Genomic DNA, 23,024 nt, shown 5'->3' on the forward strand with positions numbered 1-23,024 from the left:
AGCAGATGATCTTGGAGGCCTTTCCCAACCTCTTCAACCTTTATGATTCCGTGATGCCCTGAATTCCTGACGAAGCCGAGGACACACCCGGCTGCTGGGGGGCACGGGGCCGCTGCCGTGAGGGGCAGCACCCGAGGGGCAGCAGCGGGGCTGTGTGTGGGGAGCTGCGGCCCTCAGGGCGTGAAGCGCCGCCCGGGATCCTCCACCTCGGCCCCGCCGCTCCTTTCGCCCATCCCCGTGCTTCGTGTTCACCTCACGGAACCCCACAGGGGGCTCGGAGCCGCCCGGCAGCGGGCAGGCGGCAGGCTCGGGGGCCGCCCCTCAGCCCCCGGAGAGCCGGGCACGGCCGGCGGCCCGAGCGGGAGGCGGCACCGCCCGCTTGAACCGGAACCGCTTGGCGGAGGCCGCCCGGGGCGGCTGCTGCTGCTGCTGCTGCTGCCGCTGCGGCTGCCGCGGTGCCGAGGGGGTGAGGGGGGCCCGCGGGGGCGGAGGAGGAGCGCGGCGGCCCCGCCGCCCGGCGATGGGGCTGTGCCTCGGCCGGCCCTGCGCCGCCCGGCCGCGCAGCAGCGCTTAGCTCGCCCTCCGCTGCCGCAGCCCTCGCCGCGGGGCTGCCGCCTCGGATGACCCAGCGGCGGGAGCCGCCGGCGAGTGCAGCCGCAGGGCGCCGCAGCCGCCGCCTCTCCCCATCCTCCTCCTTGTCCTCCTCCTCCTCCTCCTCCTCGCCCATGGCCGCCCGCCGCCGCCGCTGCTGCTGCTGCTGCTGCTGACCGGCCGCCCCTCGCCTCCTCCCCGGCCGGGGTGGGCTGGAGCCGCGAAGATGGGGAACACCACCTCCTGCTGCGTCTCCTCCAGCCCCAAGCTGCGCAGGAATGCCCACTCCCGGCTGGAGTCCTACCGCCCCGAGGCCGACCTGAGCCGGGAGGACACGGGCTGCAACCTGCAGCACATCAGCGACCGGGAGAACATCGACGGTGAGGGCGGGCGGGCGGGCGGCGAACCCCGGGGGGGCTCCGCTCCGCTCCGCTCCCCCCCCTCGCTCCCCGTCCCCTCGCCCTGCCCGGCCGCGGTGTCCCCGCGTCCCAGCCCCGGCCGTGTGGCGCCGGGGTGCGGTGCCCGAGCCCTGCGGCACCTCAGCGGGGTGCTGGGGGACGCCTGGGCTGGGTTACGCGGAGCCGGGCCTGTCGCGACTGTCGCCTGTCGCGCATATCGCCGGCGGCGGGCAGAAGCCGCAGGGGCTGCTCCCCGGCCCCTCAGAGCAGGAGGAGCTGCACCCCCTCAGGCTGTAGGGGCCCCGGTTACCGGCAGCACTGACCCCACAGCCTCACCTGGGGAAGGTCAGCGGCGTCCCGGGGCAGTGCCCACACCAGGAGGAGCGACTTTGCCCGCCGGGGTTTTTATTTTCGTAGCTGATGTGATGGGGGTTTTAGCACGGTTCTGTGCTAAGCCAGTTCCTGGCACTGGGGAGGTTGTGAAGCCCCTGGTAGCGGATGGGTGCCCGCTCGGGGTAAGGTTATTTCTCCGAATTCTGGAATTCGGTCCTGGAAATCGGAATGTTTTTCAGATGTCTTTGCTGCACGCAGCTGAAAAATCGGAGTGTAAGAGGAGCAGTAGGTGGAAAAAAATACATAATGGTCTGCTCTGAGAAAGTCAGGGAAATGAAAGAAGCAATTGTTGGGCTCTGAATGATGAATTCTGCCAGCAGCAGCGTTGTCCAGCGTAGCAGCGTGCATCTCTATCCATACCGACAGATCCTGCAGTAAAGTTTTTGGTCAGATCAGTGTGGGTTTTGTGCCTCGTTCTTGATGCCTTTTTTTTTTTTTTCCTCCCCTGGATGGGAGAAGGGCATAGGTGAAAATAGTAAGGGCACGTGTGCTTGCTAAGATGTGCATACAATGCAGATAACTTCCTGTAGCTTAGTGATTATATCAAGAAACAATCTGTGTTGGGTGGTTGTTCCGTGTCTTGGACCAAGGCACGTGTCTGCTCTGTCTCTCTTTAAACTGTGGTATGTTTCAATCCTGGGGCGGGATTTTTAGTGTTCTAACAAGTTACGTTTTGTATTAATAATTTTTGAATGTTTGTTGTTGTTGTCTGTTTGTTTTTTGTGTGTGCTTTTGCTTTTTGTCCAAGACTGCTGTTGGTGAAGTGCCATGTTTTCAAATGGGCAAGCTGTCTGATTCTTGAAAAGAGCAAACAATTGCAAGTTTCATTTTTGTGCCTTGCTCTGATCTTGCTGCTCTTTATGGGTAGGGGCCAGGAAATAACTTGTCACTGAGGAGACTGGTGGTCAGTAAATGCCTGTAGACATGAAACAACTGGAGAGAGCTGGGTAAAACAGCTCTTTGGAGTGTGCTTTGTTGCAGAGCTGCTACCCTGGAGTTATCCTCACTGCAGGTCTTTTAGTCAGAGATGGCAGGCTGATTGCTAAGGGTAGTAAGAGGATACCGTGTTTCTGAAATTTTATTTCTTGTTAGACTACCTGTTAGGTTTTCATGGTCAGGTTGCTTGAAGTTGTACAGCACACACATGTTCACAGATGAGTCATGGGGGTGAAAGAAAACTTCTTAACAGGGAGCTATAATGATTTTTTTTAATAATTTTACAATTGCATGAAGATATTTGAACAATGGAAGAACAATAGCCTGCTTATCTCTGTCATGCAGAGAAAATGCTGGATGCTGATTCCTTGATATTACCACAGATCATGAACTATTTCCAGGAGTTTCTCGAATTGCAAGTGTTTGCCAAATGTTCTTTTTTTTTTTTTTTTTAAGCAAGTGATGATAGCAACTGATGCACTGAACGAGAACGTTTCTGACACTTTACTTCATATTTATTTTTCCTGCTGCTCTTCAAATGAGAGCCCATCCATCCAGCCCGGTGCCAGTGACAGAGGCTGCCAGGCACAAGAAGTGCAAATTCACGTCTCTGGCGAGCCTCTGCTCTGCGAGTGCTGCTTCCAGGAGCTGAGCAGTCATGGCATGCAGCAGCTGAGTTAACATGGTTCACGTGGAAGTTGCTTTCATGCTCATGTTCAGCAAAAGTCGTGACACTTTTTTTATTTTGGAGTGGGTAAAGCTGCTTGAATAGAACAGGAACTTTTAAAGCCTTTAAATCACTTGTGGGCCGTTTCTGAGTTCTTAAGAGATGGGTGGTTTTCCTTGTTGCAGACCCTGGTTCTGGGAGTATCAGAGGGAAAGGGGAAAAAGAGGGAGGAGTGACCCAGCTCTAACAATGGTTTAAGTGGAACCGTTAGTGGTGGAAGTGGAACTGCTTGAAGTTTGCCAGTGTTAAATACCTTATAAAGAAACATTTGTCAAATCTGCTTTCAAGGTCATGCCTTTAAATCGTCTCATCTGATTCAACCCAATCCAGTAGCAGCTTTTCAAAGAATGGCTGGTGGAGTTCTGCTTCCTTAGGAATGGTTTTATAGCAAGATATTATCTCTGTGTCAGTGGTACCTTGTCAGAAAATCTCCATTTCTGTAATGCTTCACAACTGTTTATGAAGTGATACCTGAAAGAGAAGGGAATTTTGAAAGAAGATAGAATGGGAGCAATTTATCAAATGACTTATGCCAGAGAATGTTAATGGTGGATTTATCTCTCTTTTACGGTCTTTTATGGTTTTTCCTAAAATTTCTAAAAGGTAACTGACTTCTTTAAGACTCCACACATGCCCAGTTGACTCGATAATGTGTAGTCCTCAGGATGCCTTTTTTTTTGTACAGGCTCATGATAGCAAAGACCACCCAGCAGATTTTGACTTTTCTCTCTGGAGACAGAAGAGGATGATGGTAACATACAGTTCAGAGGTTACCCTCCCTTGGCTACCTGCTCTGTTTGATGATGATTGTTAAGGGGCAGCTTCGACATTTTTCAGTGCTTCACATTTAAAAATCTACTTCAAGAAAATTCTGGTGGTAGGTTCAAGGTTTGCAGGCTCCTAGCTCAGTCCTTTAGCCAACAGGACATAGATTTACAACAGTGTTGATGACAGCAATAAGTAGAAGCAGTAGAAACCTTGACATTTCAGGTTCTGTGTCTCATTTTGTGTAAACATCTGTACGTGCATGCCATGGAAGTGGCTCTGCTGCGTGTTTAAATCCTGGCTAGCTGGAGGGCTGTGGTGTGGGCTGCGCTTCGTTCTGTACTCCAGCAGCTCGCCCAGCCAGACCCGCTGCTGCCTTATCTCGTGCAAAAGCTGAGCTGGAAAAGGGGGCTGTCAGGCGTGATCTCCCTGTTGGGGGCATGATTTCCATAGTAAGCTTCTCAAGTAATGAGCTGTAGGGACGGGACACAGGATATCTTGCCACAGATAAGATGCCATGAAGCGAAGCTGCTCTACCTCATAGTTAAATTGGGCAAAATGAGGCTAGCTGGAGAGTTCCTAGGCCACTGTAAGGGAAGATGGTACTTAATGATTACACCCTCCACCTGTCTCTTCCTTCCCTCTCCCCCCCAAAAAAAGACCCCATGATTTTTTTTCCTCTTTGTAAACTCCTGCTAATGTCACTAGGTCATTTTTCATTGCTAACTCAGATAATGTCATCCTGTGCAACTGGGCATCACAGATAAACCTCTTCAGCCCTTTTCATCATGTGCCAGTCATGTTAATTTTTTTGCTGTATAATGCACAGACTACTAAGACTGGACTGTTTTTTTTTTTAAAGCCTTTTTTTGTTCTTTTATTTATTTTTCCCCACCCTCTTGAAAATAGCATGTGGGAATCCCTGAAAAGAGATTATTTAGCATTTGTATATCTCCATCTTCAAGAGCTAGGGCATGATGGGTTGCATGTTGTGAAGGAAATGACTTACAGTCACAGGAGTGAAGATAGGAGCACTTCAGAAGCAAATTAAAGATTAATAATCTGTTTTGCATGGACATTCCTGGTAACATCTGTGTCATAACAGGATAGCCCTTCTTTTTTCTTTTTTTTTTTTTTTTCAAAACAAATAGTGTGGTTTACATGAGAGTCTCTTTCAATAATCTTCTTGCTCCTTTGGCCAGAATGCATGCACAGAGGTGTCCATACACTTTCCAATACTGTCGTTTGTGTTGTGCTCCTAAACACTTGTCAGAGGTCATGCACCGGAGTACCACAGCAACCTGGTGCATTAAAAATCAAAAAGAACCTGCCATGTCCCACCTCACCAGGCTTCATCATATGCTGCACACTGCATGTGATGCATATGTACCTCACAGCTTTCTTTTGTACTTCACTGCCACCCTCATCTGTTCACTGGGGTGTTCCCTGCTCCTCAGAGAGGCACCATCGTGTTGTATAAACCCTTCCTAAAACCTCACTTTTACATCATTCACATCAAATCAGTTAATTTACACCCTTTATGAAGTGAGTATCTTAATATTTAGCAGCAGAAGGTTTCAGATGCACGCATGCTAAGGCTAATCATATTTGGACGTGCTGCTAACTAATTTTATTAGGGCACTGCCATCTGATGAAGACTTTCTTTGAAAGTGAGTTACACGAGATCAACAGTCTTGGCTGAGTAAATTGGTACTTGAAGTAGAACGACATGATTTAAAATTATAGGTCTCTGAAAATGTAAAGGACTGCCGTATTTTGTGGTAGGTTTTTTCCTTAGATTTTACGTGCAGTAGGAATAATGTATTAAAAAGAAACAGAGCTGCAGATCTGACTTATTTGTCCAAAAAGCAGTCCTGCAAGTTTGGCACCCACATGTGGTGGGACGCTGCTTCCTGAACCACATGAGATGCTGGGTGCATGTTTGCTGGGTGCATCTCACACCTTCCCCTGAGTACCACTTACTCTCTGCTGTCTGCAGTGAGTCACGAGCTTGGAAGGTGACTAAGTGAGAGTACCCAGCACAGCTGTAGTGGCTCTTGTTTTGTGGGCCAGCTGCAGATCAGGCATAGACTAAGTACCCTTCCTGTGTATCTTTGCAAGCATATGAAATACCTTTTACAAACTGACAGTATACATGCTGAACAGCCTGCCTCTGAGCTTGCTATGTACAAGTGAATTGGGTCACTTTAGCTACTTTAATTTTCCTTTGAACTTGGGTGACTAGAGTTTCTTAAATCCCAGTAGTTTTCTGTGTGCATTCTGATATATGGGGTGATCTTTTTTTACTGTGTCCTACTGAATATCTAATACATATATTCTATAAATCTTTGAAATGTATGTGAAGTGATTGTAAATGCTAATAAACTTTTAAAAGTTAATAATTTGTTATTTAGACAAAATATATGTAGTAGTAGGCTTAGGTATTGCCTTCACTGGAGTAGTTACCAGTTCCCGTGTATCTTCTGTAGCAGTTTTGTCCCCTTACAGTCCACCTTTGAAAGCAAATACTCCCAATTTGCCAAAATGAGCTGTTGGCATATTTCCATGTTTCTCAAGATGAAACTTGCAGAAGTTGACCAAAATTCAGAGATGGATTTGTTTAGCTCAGCTTAAACTATTCCTGTTGCCAAGTACGTAGGCCCTATGTGCCATCATAACTCCCCCAGCCAGTTGGGTTTGAGCATCAGCAGCCCTTGAGTTTTATCTGGGAGAATTAACTAAAACTCAGAGTGTTCCCTAGCCCAAACTGGGGAAAGAACAGCAGCAGCGGTGTCCTGAAGACTGGTCCTTGGCTAGTATCGAAGGCAGCCAAGGAGCTGTTGTTGGGGTATTAATGAGAAATCATTAGTGAAAGCTGGTTGGAGAATTTGCTTGAAATCCTTGTTTTTCTTGTTTTTCTTAACGGATGTTCTTTACTCCTCTTGTTATTTCTTTGGAAAGGGGCGCTGTTTCTGTTAAGCATAGCAATGTGACAGTCATACTGAAACACCTCTGCTACCCCATCAGAGATGCAGTTTGCACTGCAGAATCGCCCTCTTGTCTGTAGCTCGTGATGAACAAAACATTGACAAAAGCAATGTTTTTGTTACGGAGTGGCACTTTACTGCTGTCTTTGTTAGAGTAAAAATGCTACAGAAAACTGTAGTATTTGAATGCTAAGACAAACTTATGGAGCAGAGCTAATACTGAGATTAAAAATTGTGTTTCACCTCGTGTAATACTTGCCACACTCATCCCCACTGTGCTTCTTCAGGGGAAGAGCATCTGCACTGGCATCTCTGTGGATTCATTCTCTCTGCAGAAGTCAGCCTTCAATTACTCATTCATAACCTTCTTTGAAAAGTAACACCACCCAGCTTTAGTTTAAAAACAAAAAATAAAAACCAAACAAACAAAACACCAAACCTTTGAGCTCAGGCTATTTGCTTGTTAGTTTCTTTGTCTGCAGAAGTGATTCTCATAACACCTGTGACTGAGATCCCAAAGATACCAGGTTGAAAGTGAAAAGATTTACTTTCAACAGCATAGAAATCAATATGAGACTGTGTTGAAATTTTGAAAGCTCCTTTTCTTTGCTGCATTGGTATTTCATTAAAGGTGGGGGTTGATGAGTTGTTATTCCTGAATCCACATCTGAACATTTTTATAAAGCCAGGCTACCCCAAATGTCACGTATAAGGGGCATTGTTACTAAATGAAGGTGTGGAGCTGGTGATACAGAGATCCTACTCTAGTTTTGGAGAAAAACTAGCAAATTATTGGTATGTTTAAAGCTGTTCCTGGTACACAGTTTATCCCTGCACACGAGTATTGTGAGGAGGGCTATGTTTTTGTTGCCGTGCTGTCGTGTTATGACATCTTACCAAATACTTATTACTCTCTTTGTTCCTGGAAAGAATGCGTTTCTTTCAGATACTGAAAGTAATACTGGGTGAGGAAGAAGCTATGCTTGATCAGGAAAGCTGTTTTGAAATACTGCCCTACATCTGTTTGTGTCTGAACTTCGTAGGGAGAGGGCAATTTAGAAATCACAAGAGTGTGTGAGGCTGTGCATGTGCAGTGACTGGCAGGAGTTACGCTTCTGTGCTTGGAGTTTTTAGTCTTTATGAATAGTTCCATTTTCTACCTTGTTTTGTCCTCTTTTCTGCCCTTCCTAGGGAAGGAGGTTGCAGTACTTGAGGATCCAAAGTTTGGGAGTTGTACCTGGTCCTGATCAGGACAGGACATGCTTACCTGCTTTGGGAGCAAGGAGCTCACAGGCTGCAGTCAGGGAGCTTTACAAACACTGATTACGTCTCTGAGCCACTAAAATGTCTCTGAAATGATGCAAGTTGTGTAAAGACCTTGAAGAAGGCCTCCCAGAATCTGAAAGGAATTAGAGCTGTGACTTGTGGGTCAGAGCTTTATATCCCGTCTGTTCTTACAGCTTGAAAAAACTTGTCTGTGTGTTTTACCAGCCTGTGTGCCACTGAGATCCAGTGAACTGTGGTCTCTGGTGTCTGCCAGCCCCCACTTCCTTCTCCTCAAAGAAAGCTGTTAAAATAACCAGTGTGACATACAGGTTAAAAGAAAAAGAAGTGTTATGATGAGGAACATACAGATAATTGTCATACAAATTTAGATTTCTAGATGGTTGGTTATTTTACTGCTGTAGGATTGCAGTCTCTGGTATGTCTAGGGGATAGTATCGCACCTGCCATGAGTCAGGACATTTATCACCTATTCTGTTATCTATTTGTTCTGTTTCCTTTTTATTTTGGGGGATTTTGGAGCAGACTGATTTTCATTAATTACATTTATGAAGCTATACAACTGAGATCAGCAGAGACAAATTCAGAAGGGTGAGTCTGGTTACTGCAGACCATTTTGCCTAGTCATTCAGAGCATTATTCCACTGTGTACTTCGGGAGAGGAAAAAAACAAACAGTTTCAGATCCTATCAGCAAGGATTTTATTTCTAATTGCTCACACAGTTTCAACTACAGCTGTAGGCAGGGCCTTAAAGCTACGGGATCCCCAGGCTCATGAAGTTTGTTGAGAATGATCTGACATGAATTTGAAATTCTCTCCTCTTAATGCCATTAAAATAGGTAATGCAATTAACCTCTTGGCATAGGATTTCAAACCATGTATCTAGACGACTAATGTTACTGACTATTAAGTAGTAATCAATCGCAGATTTATTTACGTCTGAAATGAATGTTTCCTGAAAAGAGATTCTGAAACCAAGATAGAGGAAGCTTTCTTCTGATGACTCTTTTGGTATTTCTTCCTACGTGGTTCGATGTAGTGGATTTGAAAGTCCCATGTTAAAATAGGCATCAAGATAAAATCCATCATGAGGAGTGAGTGATGAGATCTTGGGCACGTCTCTGCCGTAGGCCACGTGGCCACCCCACCTGAACACTCCTGTATAGCTCTTGGTAGCGCTTCCTTCTCCAAGCTTTTCGTTGTGGCTCTTCCCACCTGACAGAAATCCACATGCATTTTATTCAGTCAATGGACGTTGAAAGGGGGTGAACAGTTTGGAAGTGCAGTTAGATTTTAAGCTTTCAAACAGTGTTGCCTGCAGCTAAATGTCCTCTTTCCTTTTACAATAATTCGTTTGCGATGCTCAGTGTCTGCTGTACTGCAGATGCACAGTTATCCTCCCTGTGTCACACGTAGGAAGAAATTGTTGTTTTACTGTGTACTTTTTCTGGGGTTTAGGTAAAAGAAAGATGCCTTTAACTGAAGTGGTCCTGGAGATCTTATCTGTGCCAAAAACAGTGTGCAGAAGGAGAGCTCTAACTGGTTGTTTTTGGGAAAACAAAAAACAAAAAACAAACAAACCAATGCCGCCTTGGAAAGCTAGAACAAATAAAAAAAATTACAATTCTTTATTTAAGCAGTGATGTGAATTCCACATCTAGGAGCGTGTTTCCACTTGGCAAAATGGATATTTAAGTGAAAGGGATGCTGCCAAGTTAAATTTAACTGGAAGCAAATGTTTTGTGAAAAGTAAGCTTTCAACCTCAAGTCACGTTGAAAAATATTATAGTAAACAGTTATTTTTATAACAAGTGGTTGAATCACAGTTGATGTAACCCAAACACTGAAGCATTATGTTACTGCATGGGAACCTGAACTTACATTGAACAACTGCTCTTACATTTTCACATATCTGGTTGTGGGGGTTCCTTCTTTATTTTTCACATTTGACTATAAGCTTGCAACCCAGCAGCACTGAAGTTACGCGTAGGTGTGGGTGGTAAAAGGAGAGAGCGTAAGGGAGCACATCAGTGGTTCTCTTACCCCCTGATTTTGTGTGGATTTACCTCTAGATGGGTTCATACAGATAACAGTGTTTGTTACTCTAGAACAAAATGCACAGCAATACTGGCTTCTACAGAGCGATTGCTGAGGACGCAGCGAGGGGCAGAGCCTGGAAGAAGTCACAGCCCCTGAAGGTTTGGTACAAGAAGATGGGAAGGCAGCTGTGCAGACCAGGTCCGGGCAGCTCGCTGCTGGCTCCCTTCCCCTGTTCCTGGGGTCAGCTGGGGAGCTGGGTGGTGTGAGCCCAAATGCCGGGTTTGTCTTTTTGGGCTGTCTGTGAGCTTTAAGGGTTGGCCCTTGTGGCTTCTTTGGAAATATAAACCAAGGATAGCTAGCAGCCTTTTTTTTTTCACTTGCTCTTTTTTTCCCAAACTCTTTTTGATGTTCCTTAGTGAAATACTTATACCTGAGATATTTGTATTCAATAAACCTTTTGGAAAATACCATTTAAAAAGTAAAATATTACTCTTTTTTTTTTTTTTTTAATCATATTGCTGGTATAATCTTAAATAAGCTTTGATCTGAAAGAGAAAAATTTCATTTCAAATACTGCCCTCCTCCATCCTTGCAGCTTTAATGAGACTGATTTTTCTGCCTTCCCCCATCCCCTTTTTTGTACATCTCTGCCACAGTCTGCAGTACTTGCCTCCTGCCAGTGCTTTGCAGCTCAGCTTTTTTTTTTTTTTTTTTACCCCAAACATACCCAAGTTCCTGCCTCTAATCTCATTGCCTTTTATTTGACCCCTTCTGTTCTGCTGTGCTTTTTGAGCTATGCGAAGTGAACAATACATACAGTGTATTCCTAGGGCAGGGGTGGTGTGATGATTCCACGATGACATAACTTGCAGTGTGAATTTCAAAACCCTGTTTTATATTTTGTCATGTTTGCATTTTAACATTTGCTGTGCGTTCCTAGTTCCTACCTCCTCCTGCATGTTTTACAGCCGAGCAGATAAAATAATCCTTACTGTCTCAGATCAGCATGAGTTACCACATATAGGTAAGATACCTATAGTTTTTTTCCTGTATCTTTGCACTTGAAGTGGCATTGAGTGTGTTTTTTGATCTTCATTTTCTTTTTGACTTTTGGAAATGTGTGCTTTGTGACGAGTTTGTGTCCTGGATTACAGTTTGGGATTACAAATACACTGCGGTGCTTGAGTTGTAGTTCTTAAAATACAGGCTGAGGCTGTTGTTTCTTCCCAAATAATAGTGGAATGCATATACGCTGCTTTCGTCTAAATAAAAAGCTTCAGGGAGATTTAGTTAGTAATAGTATTAAGATTTGCAATTCATGGAAGAAAATTCTTGATAATTACCATCTCTGTAATTGATGCTCTGCCCGTGCTTCAATGTGTCCAGCTGTATGTAAATCTTCTCCAGCTACATATTTGTGCATTTCTTTCCCCATGTAAATGAGGAATCTCCTTGGTTTCTATTTGGGGACCGGGACCCGATGGATTTGGCATTGCCTAATTGAAAAGCAGGATATGTTGCCAAGAAAGGATTTTCCTTCTATTCAGGGAGCGGGGCGGCGTGAGCTCCGAGCTCGCAGGCGTTTCCGTGTGCTCCCCGCCTCGGGGGCAGCGAGCGGGCAGGAAGGTTTGTAGTGCTGCCCCGGTGGGTGTCTGGGGTCTGGCTGTACCTTCAGCCCGGCCCTGGCTGGCTGAGGAAGGATGGGACCACGTTTACATCTCCCACGTGTGGCCTGGGCCTGGCGCTGTTCCTCCCCGTGACTTTCATCAGTCTGCGGCTCTTGTCTGTGTGGTGGTTTGGTCTGAGGCTCTGTAGGGCAGAAAGGCTCTCCAGCCTCTATCTGCTTTTTCTCTTATTTTCTGTTATTTGTAGAAAGTTCCTGCAATGGTCACGAGTGTTTCCTGTGCCCTACTTGTGGCCATGCCGTCATCTCCAGCAAGCAGCTCCTTCAGCCTAATCACACTACTCGGCCCTGTACGCCCCGTGTTAAGTCAGCACGTTGCCACATGCCATTGTACTGTGTCACTTGACTGGTCTGATTTATGTGACAAAAGTGAATGGAAGCACCGGGATCTCAGGAGAATGTGCTGACCTGCCTGATCCGGTGCCAGTTCTAATGTGTGGATTTTAATCCCATTTTTCATCTAGGCAAAGTAGTTTTGATGCAGGTATACCAGTTGCTAAAGGTAACCTATTAAATAAGAAAATACACACGTGTGTGTGTGTGTGTGTGTGTGTGTGTATCCTGATACAACTCTTCGGCAGGGGGTGTGGAGCAGTAAATAACTAACCCTGTGAAGCTTCAGTTCAGCAGTGCATGTAGGCTGTATCCTGAAGCCCATTGCTTTTATCTCTAAGGATATCAAAGCACCTGAGCTGGCTCTTATCGTGCAGTTAAGTCCTGTGATAAGTTATTTGCTAAACAGGGCCTGTGTGAGAATAACACTTGTTAAAATAATTGAGAGCACGAAGCTTGGTGCTGCAAGATGCTTAGCATTCAGTTGCCTGTTCAGCAGGGCACTTGTGGAGAGAGGATCCTGCATCTGATTTATAAATAGCCCGATTAACTTCCTCCTGCTTGCTACGGTTCTCTTTCCTTAAGTATCTCTGGTACTTTTTTATGATATCCGTTGGAAAATAGCAGAGAAAGTGTATGCTGATGCCTTCTAGAGAGGTGGTAATATGTAGCTGGAATCTGAAAAATACTTTGAGCCACGAGCTTGTTTGATCTCTGGAAAAATCTCTACAGCATCTTTCAAGTAAAGGCCTGCCAATATTTGCTTGGTTTTTGGAGAGACACCTAAGGCCTGGTTCGGGATAGCAGTTCTGTGTCATTTAGCAAATAGTATAACCTCTGCTTATCTTACTGTCTGGGTCTCTTTCTTTGTTCACCCACTATATTTTCATTGGACCCTGATCTTTTGTCTTTGTTTCTCCCTTTGTGGCAGGGATTATTGTTTTGCAACAAGTAAGCTTTCTTACCCTAGCAGGATGAGGTTGTTACCCAGGACTGGGTCACGATAACTTTTTTTTTTGCTCCCATAATAATAAATAAACTCGTGTTTAAGTGTATTTTCTGAATGGATCTGAAAACAGATGGGAGGGATAAGTCCCTGTTTCTTTATGATAATGTATAGCACTTCACCTCAGGCACATGCCTATCTTAAATATCTAACACATTGGTAGTTAGCATTAATTATTTCCATCAGCTTCATTCTTTTAATTAAAAGGAATCATTATCATCTCCATGGTGGTATATTGATGTAGTAAACAGTGGAGAATCAGAAATGAAGGTTGCTGTGATGAACAACATTCCTTCTGCATTTATGCCTCTGCTTAATAGTCTACTGGTAATGGGTGGCTCCATGTGTTTTCAAGCTCAGACAGCAGCGAGGAGATGTCTTCAGCTCTCTGTTTACCAGAAAGATGGAATTAAACAAAAAGGATTGATGAGATTTAGAAAGAAAGCTGAAGGAGATTTGGATATTAAGTAAGCTGGCAAATACCGTGCCTGAATCTTGGGAGCAGGATTTATTTTTAAGCTAATATATGTTCTCTCCCACTTAATGGATTTTTTTATTCCCCAGTTATAAAAGATTTTTATTTTTTAGTAACTGTATCTTGATGCTGCAAGCTAGCATTAAAATTAACAGTTGGCATCTGTCAAGCAAAGCAGTCTCCATGTCAACAAGTAGTATTTGGAAGACAATTAGAAGCCCTTGAAACACATCAGAAGATGTGTGGTGAGTGGGTAAGGAAATGCTGTACAATTTCGTTGTACATTCATGTACAATTTCATGTATAATTCATTGGTACTACAGACTCTAGGTGAAATTTCAGTATCCCTAATTTTTTGCTTAAATACCATTCTCTCAGATTTAAAACTCACTTAGGGCCGTGTACTCATCTGTTGTGAATGAGCTTAAAGGAACTCAGTGGAACTGCATCTAAGCAAATCTGTTTCCAAGCTGATGGATGGACACAGCTCTTGAAATCAAATCCAAGGTTTGAGACTTCTTTCAGCTTGCCTCAGGTTTGTGGACTGAGCATTTTTCTACCAACAGAAGCTCTGTAGAGTTAGTTTAGTTCTTGTAATAAAATTGATGCAATACATCTTATTTGTGGGAGTGTAATTTACATGTATGGATATATAAAAACTCCACAACAAAAAAAAACCTTTCTGTAAAGAAAATCAGGGATTCTGTGTGAGTGTAGATGCAGGACATTGAGTTTCCTGCCAGGAACGTGTAGCTGAAATAGAGCTGGTAACAACTCAAAGACTTATTTTGCTAATTTCTTCATGCCTCCGTACACTGTCTCCTCAACTTCTATTTTTTCTTCTCAAAAAAAAAAAAAGTGAAAAACACTGAATGGCTGCACCTAGAAACTAGGTATCTTTTTCATTTTTTTCATCCTTAGTCCATGGGTCACAGAAGTTTTTTATTTTCACCACTCATAGATGGAAACTTTTCTTCTGAGCTTCCTGTGGAGGTGTGAAGGATGCAGCCTGAGAAGCGCCTCATAGAATTTGCAAGGCGGAGAGCGCGTTGTATCCTCATTAGGGTGGTTGGTTGGGTCGTAAGTAAGACAAAATCAGCAGCTTTTCTCTTCTGCTGAACATGAATTTAGCATTAAGTGATCTGTTAGACTTGCTTCTTTCTTTCAGAGGGATGTCGAGCTGTATCTCTACTTAGAGCTTAATTTGTAGTTGCTTTGATAGTAGTTTCAACCCTGAGCTATGGAAATCCTTCCTCATCTTTTCAAGCTCCTTGTGGGTTTTATCAAAGGGTGGAATTTTTCTTTCTCAAATATTTTCTCTGTGAAAATATATTTAGAAAGTAGCTTACCAACTGCTCTTCTGCCTCCCTCTCTTCTTGCAGACTCGGGGTCTGCTACTTGCCTACGTTATTTACTGCACAGCATTTGCTGTGTGTATACTGTGCTAAAATATTCATGATGTAAGACTGACTTTCAGAAAGGCAAACCACTTGATTACCCTGTAAGGCTAAAAACAAATGCAAATTAAGACTTCTTTTAATGTGCTTGTATATATATATATATATATTATTATTATATGTATATTTTTTTAACTGAGTTTTACCTTTTTCCAACTAGTGCCTTACATACTTACCTTAAAGTGTTGCATTGGACTGTAGCAGAGAATTTGAGAAATCCCACAGTTGGTCAAACCAAATGGCTTTGACAGCAGCAGCTGCTCCAGGAATGTGCATAGAAACATCTGTAGCGTGCTGTGTTAGATAAAGAGCCTTACAGGATTGGAGAATACCTGGAAGCATTTAAAAGACTTGGAGATGTAATACAATTGTATTTGGATGTGGAATTATTTTTAAAGAAAAGATAGCCTTAACCTTAAAAAAAAAGAAAAAAAAAAAAGAATGAATGTTGCATGTTTATAAACCTCTGTATTACATTTGTATTGCTTCTGATACAGGGACGTAAGTTTGTTCATGCTATAGTTTTGGAGCACACTCCTGTATTCCCCAGGCAGGAGGGCATATGTGAGAGTCCCAGAGAAATATGCAGGTCTGCGAGCAGCAGACATGCTTAGATATTTGATACTTTAATTTTTCTGGGCTTAGGCTATGTTGATGGTCTAAGAGAACTCTGAGGAGTTTTCAGTGTCAAGTAAAATGTTGAAAAATACATGGTTTTTTTCTTTGCTTAATATTTTTCTTAGATAAAAAACTTAGTTCTTAAAGACAATCCTCACACACCAAGAAGTTTCACAAGGACACACAAATCAAATTGTAGTTTCAATGTGAAATATGATTTTAGTGCTGCAGCATTGAAATTCTATGCCCTTACAGACTGAAGTGTGCTTTTGTCCTTAGAGAGCATGGGGTCAACTCATCCAGAGTCAGCTACGGAAATGGCTTTCCAAAACCAAGTTTTTAGTTTACTTCAGCACTCACTGCCTTATAATTTCTGAAGGCGAAAGGTCAGCCTGATGGTCTCACTAGTTCGTATTTTTTTTTGCAGAGCATGCTGGAGGGTGAATTGGGTATTACGTGGCATGTAAATACTGTTTGAGGGGAATGCAGGAATGCAGTATGTGCTCTAAGTTCTGTCTTATTAGAGCAGGTTTCTTTAACTAATAATGTGCATAGCAGAAAAAAAGAATAGAAACACAAACTTGTGTTAATAAATAAATTTCTGCTCCTCTGTGTATTGGAGAGCATTGTTTGCACACGAAAAAGAAAACTGGGTTAATATGGAGAAATGCTTGCTACAGGATAAAAGGAAGTATTTTCTTCTAGAAGAAGTGTCTTCTGCACTTGATTGTTTAGGCAGCTTTAGTAATTATAAAAAATACACACTTGAAAGGTAAGGAAAATTCAGTGGTTAAGCTGCAGTTAACCATGTGGGTAGTCCACATCTCCAAGTGGGTGTGCATATCAAATCTGACGGTGCCTTAAAGCAATGTATTGGGGGGTGAGGGGAGGAAATCTGCCCTCACTGCCCCTGCTGCACGTACTCACAAGACAGATTCAGCGCAGAGGCAGGACTGCAATCGGAGACCACAGCCAAATGTGTTCATACATTTGTGGCGTTAGTGTTTCAGTTCCATTTCTTTTCAAATGAATAGAAGAACCTTTTCAAAGATAGCATTTCAAGAAAGATTAGGCTTCCAAATACTGAGCTGAGCGTAATCAGCAGGTGACATTTGAGACCGTAATTTTTATGTATTTTAGCTAAAGCCTGTCCATAGCACTGATTAAGAAAATACTTCTACTCTCCCCTCTTATTTCAGAAATACTGAGTAAGCTTAGATTTAATTTCTGTAGAAGTCTGTTCCTCTTGAAGTCTAATGCAGATCACGACAGATGAAACCTACAAAGAGCTCCCCTGTCAGTATTTCTGAAGGTGCCCCTGATCCAGCTCAAATTCTGAGGTTTGAAATCATCGCTGTTTTTAATATAGTTTTATCTTAAAGACCTCCCCAGTCATTCCTAAAACCGCAGTAAGGTCTCTGTGTTGCTTAATGCTACTTTACAGAGTCTGGATATGAAATTAAATAGGAAGTGGTACAGTGATGATTCTCTCTCTCGTTTCTCTCTGATTGCTGCTACCCACTGCTGCCCACTTCCTGAGGCTCCATGCAGACCTTGGATGATCTGATCTGCTCGGTTCCTGAAAGTAAAAGCCATACACGTGCATTACAAACAACCCTTTGGAGGTCTGCACCTTCTCGTGTCTGCAGATAAGAGAAAAAGAGCTGCCAAGTACCTCCTGTGCCAGCGTCCAGTGGCATGAAATACCATACACCAAAGGGCATTTTAGCACAGTGGCTTCTGCCCAGCGTTGTTCTCTCTGTGCCTGACACTCATTAGGTGTGTTTGCAGAAGTAGCTGGGTCAGGGGCAATGTACAACACCCATACTGTGTTTCTGCTCAGAGCTGGCTAGATTTAATTGGTGGACGAACAGTCAGAGTCCACTAACAGCTTTAATCTTGCTATTTATTTTTTTTTAAACTGAAATTGCTCTGTGATGGGCACTGGAGTTCTAGCTAGACAGGTGAAAAGACTGCAGAAAGGAGGCCTTTGGGTTCAACAAGTGCAAGTCCTTCTTTTGGCATTTACCATCTCAGTTCTAACTTTGTCAGTAAGGAGTGGAAGAATATTGCTCTCATTAAAGAAGAATACTTGCAAGGAAGTGTTAATATTGTTAATTCTGGTTTGTGTTTGTTCTTTCAACCCCATCAGCTAACCAAGATACATACCCATTTTCTCTAGGGGGCTGCTCTTCTGTCCTTTTGACCACATTAAGTTAGGCCTCAGCCTATTAGTAAGGAATTCCAGTTGTATCTGTGTTGCCATTCAAATATTCTTCATGGATTCATGACTAATTTTCATGCTTAAAAGCACGTTTTCTGTTATTTATGAGCATTGCTTATTTTTGTTTCACTTGGACTTCCTTACCTTTTGCTGAGTGCTGCATAGAAATCCCTGCAGACTGCTGAAAACTTGTCTGCTTTCTAGATGGCTGTTCTTGTTTTCCCTTGCTCTGAATAGTTAAATATTCTGATTTTGAAATGAATAAATTTTCAGAAGCTTCTTGTTAAAATTGAAACCCTACCAATTTACTTCCAACATTTTCCATTTCAAGTGTTTTTTTAGAGTCCTCTTGACTATTTCTGCTATTCTCTTCTCTGTTGCTATGTGAAAAATTTATTTCTGCGCAGGGCAAACTCACTGTTTGCTGATAAGCTCAGCTATGGTGTAATATGCTCAGTCTTAACTTGTATTATTAGAGTAATCTTAACAACGACAGGCCTCTCATATACCTATACACAGTGTTAGATTAGTGTATTACGCTTACGTTACAACCGTGTTCTTAGATAAGGGTTGTGAAATCTCCTATTTAAAATCTCCGTGATTTTAATAAGCCTGTTTGGGAGTTCTGGTCATTTATACACTGCAGAATGTCGAGAACTGTAGGATACAAGAAAAACAGAGCAAAGTGGTACAGAAGCCAAAAAGACTGTCAGGGTGATTCTAAGCAACTACAGGGCCTTTTTCCCTCTCTTTCTTCCCCTCCCTCTCTGTTTGTGTATTACCTGTAGCTTATTAAATGTTCTATAGAGAAAATTAAGGTGGATTAATATTTCTAGAATAGACACATCACCTTGAAATTGTGTGCTAGAAATTGAGATGAACAGTGTATTATATTAAGAAACTGTTTTGAACTAATAAATACTTCTTAATTTTAATTTTTATTAAAGAGTTGATGACTGTGTTTGACTGATGATATAAATTAACTTTGTTACAAGTATGAATTGGTTATTTGCACTCATAATCTGGAGATTAGTTACCTGAAATTAAAAATGATTTAAGTAGTTTCCTTATATTACTAGTTTTGCATGGAGAATTCTGCCTACAAGGTTTGAAAAAGCCGTGTGTGTGTGCCATTTGTAAGAAGAGTTAAATTAGTGTAAAGGGGATCTCCTTTTTCAAATAGTTTTCTAATTCTTTTCCATTGTGCTTTGCAGTTCTCAAAGTAGACATCCACAAAGAGAGGAATCAAAACCTCCCTGTAGGGAATGCAGCTCGTTGTATCAGTGGTAACAGCACCAGCCTGTTTTATTCTCGTAAGTTGAAGAGGATGTGCTGTCTTAAGAGACAGGCTTATTATCCTGTTGAAGTACCTTGCTGGGATGGCACTGGAAATTAAAATACAAGAAATCAGTCTCTAAAACCTCTGTTGTAGTATTTAAATGTGCAAAAGATTTGACTCTGTTATGTTCCTGTCTCCTTTGGAGAAAGAAAATGATTCGTTAGTCTTCAAGCATGTAATGGCCTTTCATTTGCAGGGATTTTCAGATAGGTTATTTTTAGTGAAGCATTTATCAAAATCATGTCTGTATAACTTAGCATTTAAGTGTTTAAAGTGTTAGAAAATGGATTATTTTTCTTAGGTTTGTATTGATCAACACTGTTGTTGGAAGGTATTTTTGCCCTTAACGAAGAAGCAAAGTTTCTCTTTTTAAGGAGCTTTACCTCCGCCTTAGTGCAGAGATTGTTCATTTCATAGCAAAACCGAAGGCAGAAGAGAAATGCAAGTGTGCTGAGAAAAGAAAAGCTTCAGGGTTAACTCTGGTATCTGTGGGCACATTGATCCTTTTGAAGAAGTATCTTTGTGTGTTTTGTCTAGCTCTAATCTTTGCTTCTGTTCTGGAGAAACTTTACTTTGGAGTAATGAAGTTCTTTAACAGATCATTTTCCTTTACTAAATCAATTATTTACAGACTTTTAAAGATTCTATGATTTTGAAAGACCCAAACCCTGATGTTAATTCCAGATAAACTGGTGACACCTGTGCTCATTTATCTCAACACTGTAATCCCTTTCAAAGGCTTGAATTTTCCTGTTTAATCTGCAGGATCACGTCACAGTGTCTCCTTTCAAAGCCATTTCTGCGTGCTCTGAAGTTGATTGCTGATACCATCTGAGGCCGTGCCAGGCTGGAGCCTGATGAGTTTTTATCACTGTCTGCCATAATGTGCCTATGGTAGGCAAACTTTCTGGTGTAATTATTTTAGTTTTGTATTCTAACAGTACTGTGCCAGGCAGTTTTTTTCTGCGTAGCCAATACAAATAACCAATAAGTAACCAATACAAAACTATAACTTCACAATAATGTTTCTTGTGCAGCTGGTATGAAGCTGGACTTCAGAAATGTTTAGGGTTCCACATATCGGAGCCTTTATCAGAAGGGATCCATACAGCTTCTAAAGTTCACATAAAACAAAAACAAATCCCGAGCCAGTTATATCTTTTGGGGAAGGTGAACGGATAACTAGTAGAGGGTGTTTTATGTTCTAAAGCAACACTTGTCAATAGAGTGTGAATAAATAATTTCTAGCTGATGCTTATCTCTCAGATAGTGAATTGAAATGTCCATCATGGGGGCAAAAGTAGATACTGCCCATTAAAAATATATGGGCAAAAATGATAACAGGTGTTAAAATTCTTAAAATACTTTATTTGTTTTTTTGTTTCTTTGTTGTTGTTGTTGTTGTAATTTGTTTTGGGAGTTGTAAAACAAACAGGGATCCCAAAACTGTAGAATGGAAGTAACCTGTTTAAGTGAGCAGCAGCATGTCACTTTCTTAAAAGATCAGTTTCATGTTTAGTCATCAATGTTCTTTTCTGTTTGTTAGAAACATTTGAGGACTTTTTCAGAGCTATATAACACCTGCAATCTGTATTTACCGACAACAACACTGTTAAAGACACACAGCAAAATGAATGTGCAGTTCCTCTTATCTCCAGTCTGACTTGCAGAGTTGGTGTGTTTCATGCCAGAGCTTGTTTAATTCTGAGGAGCTCAAGGAGTTAGGGCCCCGTTAATCTTTCCATTTCAACATCAGTGACATTTTTAATGGTTTGATTGATCATGTATATATATGATGGCATGTTGTGTGCTGGGAGGGCTGAAAGCTGCCAACAGGGAATTGACTGAGAAGGAGTATTTTGAAGTAATTCTTGTTACAGCTCAGGCTGCTGCGAAATGGATTGGATTTTAGCTGGTATAAATGGAGATATTGGAGGTCTCTAATGGTCTCAGTCTTGGCTTTGCAAAAGTGAGCATGGACATTCACTAAATAAGTGGTTAGAAAGAGCTGTCTGAATCGTAGATGGCTTGTGCAAGACAAGAAAGATATGAGTAATGCATTGTCTCACCTGTAGTAATGAATTTAATGATAGCTTCTTAATCTTCCTAAAACTTTTTCTCTGGTTTGAGGGTTTTATCTTATTTTATCTTACCTTTTTTTTTTTTTTTTTTTTTGTCATTGTTTTGTGTAGGTCAGGGCTGCCTAAGGTTCCGCCAGGCCTAATAATACCATGCGTGTCTACCTGTGGTTTGCCTCTGGCTGCCCTCTTTTCTGAGGACCTTGCAAAGTCCTGGCCAGCTCTTGGCCAGTTTGAATACGTAGTGGTTGAGGCCATGTCACGTGGAGGAGCGGTGTGTGCCCTTGAGTTCCTCAGATACGGTGCTCCTGTATATAGGAACATTGTGCTGCACCTGAAATAGAGAAATAGGAAATACTCTATGTGGTATGTGTACTCCACAGCTCAGTGTCAAATCGTTATTACACACCTGATGCCTGAAGTCAAATTTCATTGCTCTAATGTACGTGTTTACTCATTTAGCTGTACTTAGAATTAACTACACTTCATGTTCTCTGAACTGATTTGGCTCACAGGAACATTTTCTGCTTTTTTGTGTTTGAAAGGTCATTGAAGTAAAAAACCTCACCCTCGATTCTGTTGCCATTGCAGTGAAATGTTTGGATTGTGAATCACATGTGTGCTGTCACCTTTGAGTTGCAGTTCCTCTCCCCCAGTCACCCTGCCTTCCGAAAACAGGAGTGCTGCATCATCAGATGTCAGGAGGCATCCACTGGAGATCTCTGCATGGTCTATTCTCTAAGTTTGACAAGAATTTGTTAAGAATGTGCAATTTGAAGCAAGGATCAGTTTCCCAGGGGCTAGTAACGCTGGGAGGCAAGTGCCTGAATTCCAGCCTCTTTATAGTTGTTGAATTTCTACCAGTTTATATAACCGTGGAAGATCTACTTAAAATTATTTTCTGGTTGTGTAAATGTTTATCTTCTTTCTGTAAATTCATTTTTTACGAAATGACTTTGGATACATTTCTCCCTTCTCTCCCCTGCTCCAACAAATCAACCCTCTCCCAAACTGTATGCATTTTAACTTTATTTTTGATTTCAGGTTTTGTAAGAAATAAATTTTTTTTCAATGCTACAGTGACAGTACCATTACATTTTAACTTCCTGGTCGTGCTTCTCTTGGCTGAGTGCTTTGTGACAGGAACGAAAACCTTCGTCTTCGTGCCTGGCTGATCAAGCATGCTTACCCAAAGTGAGCTGGTAGCCTGAGGAAGCCCTGCTCTGCTTCTCAGGGATGTGCTGAGTGCTGATGCAAACCTTGGAGACTTGTGTTACAGGGCAGCTTGTGGTAACCTCATAAGGATATATTGGGTGCCCAGGGGCATGTTGCATGCTCTTGGAAGGCTGTAAATACTTTCCCCTGTAAAGAGGCAATATATCTTGGAAGTGGGAAGACATTTGCCAACAGGAGGTGTTTGTCTGGAGAGCTTTCCTGTTTCGGCATGTTTGTTCAAATGTGTGACCTTCTTGCATGCAAATGGTCACCCTTCCCTGTGTTTGCTCTTCCCTGTGCTGAAGTTTGTTTTCCTTCTGAACTGAAATGAAGCCAAGTGTTGATTTGGCTGTCTGTCTTGTAGTTGCAAGTTCTTTTTTAGTTCACCCTCTCCTCTGGTTTTAGTGTATAATTTCAGTGCTATTGTGATGTTGGAGGAAATAAAAATGTAAAACATGACTTGTTTTGTTTGT

The 23,024-nt window shown here is 42.5% G+C and overlaps 1 protein-coding gene across 2 annotated transcripts in view; it reads left to right on the forward strand.

The window, feature by feature from the left end:
* The first annotated feature begins 368 nt into the window (after nt 1–368).
* CCNY (cyclin Y) overlaps nt 369–23,024 on the forward strand; it is a 124,859-nt gene continuing 102,203 nt past the window's right edge. Inside the window, exon 1 of one of the 2 annotated variants that reach the window (XM_027450481.3) lies at nt 369–971. In XM_027450481.3, the coding sequence (XP_027306282.1) occupies nt 818–971 (154 nt within the window). In that variant the 5' untranslated portion in view covers nt 369–817. The remainder of the gene's footprint in view (nt 972–23,024) is intronic. The other variant, XM_038173613.2, reaches the window with a different exon arrangement.

The sequence above is a fragment of the Anas platyrhynchos genome, chromosome 2, assembly GCF_047663525.1.
Source record: "Anas platyrhynchos isolate ZD024472 breed Pekin duck chromosome 2, IASCAAS_PekinDuck_T2T, whole genome shotgun sequence".
In the NCBI taxonomy this organism is placed as follows: Eukaryota; Metazoa; Chordata; class Aves; order Anseriformes; family Anatidae; genus Anas; species Anas platyrhynchos.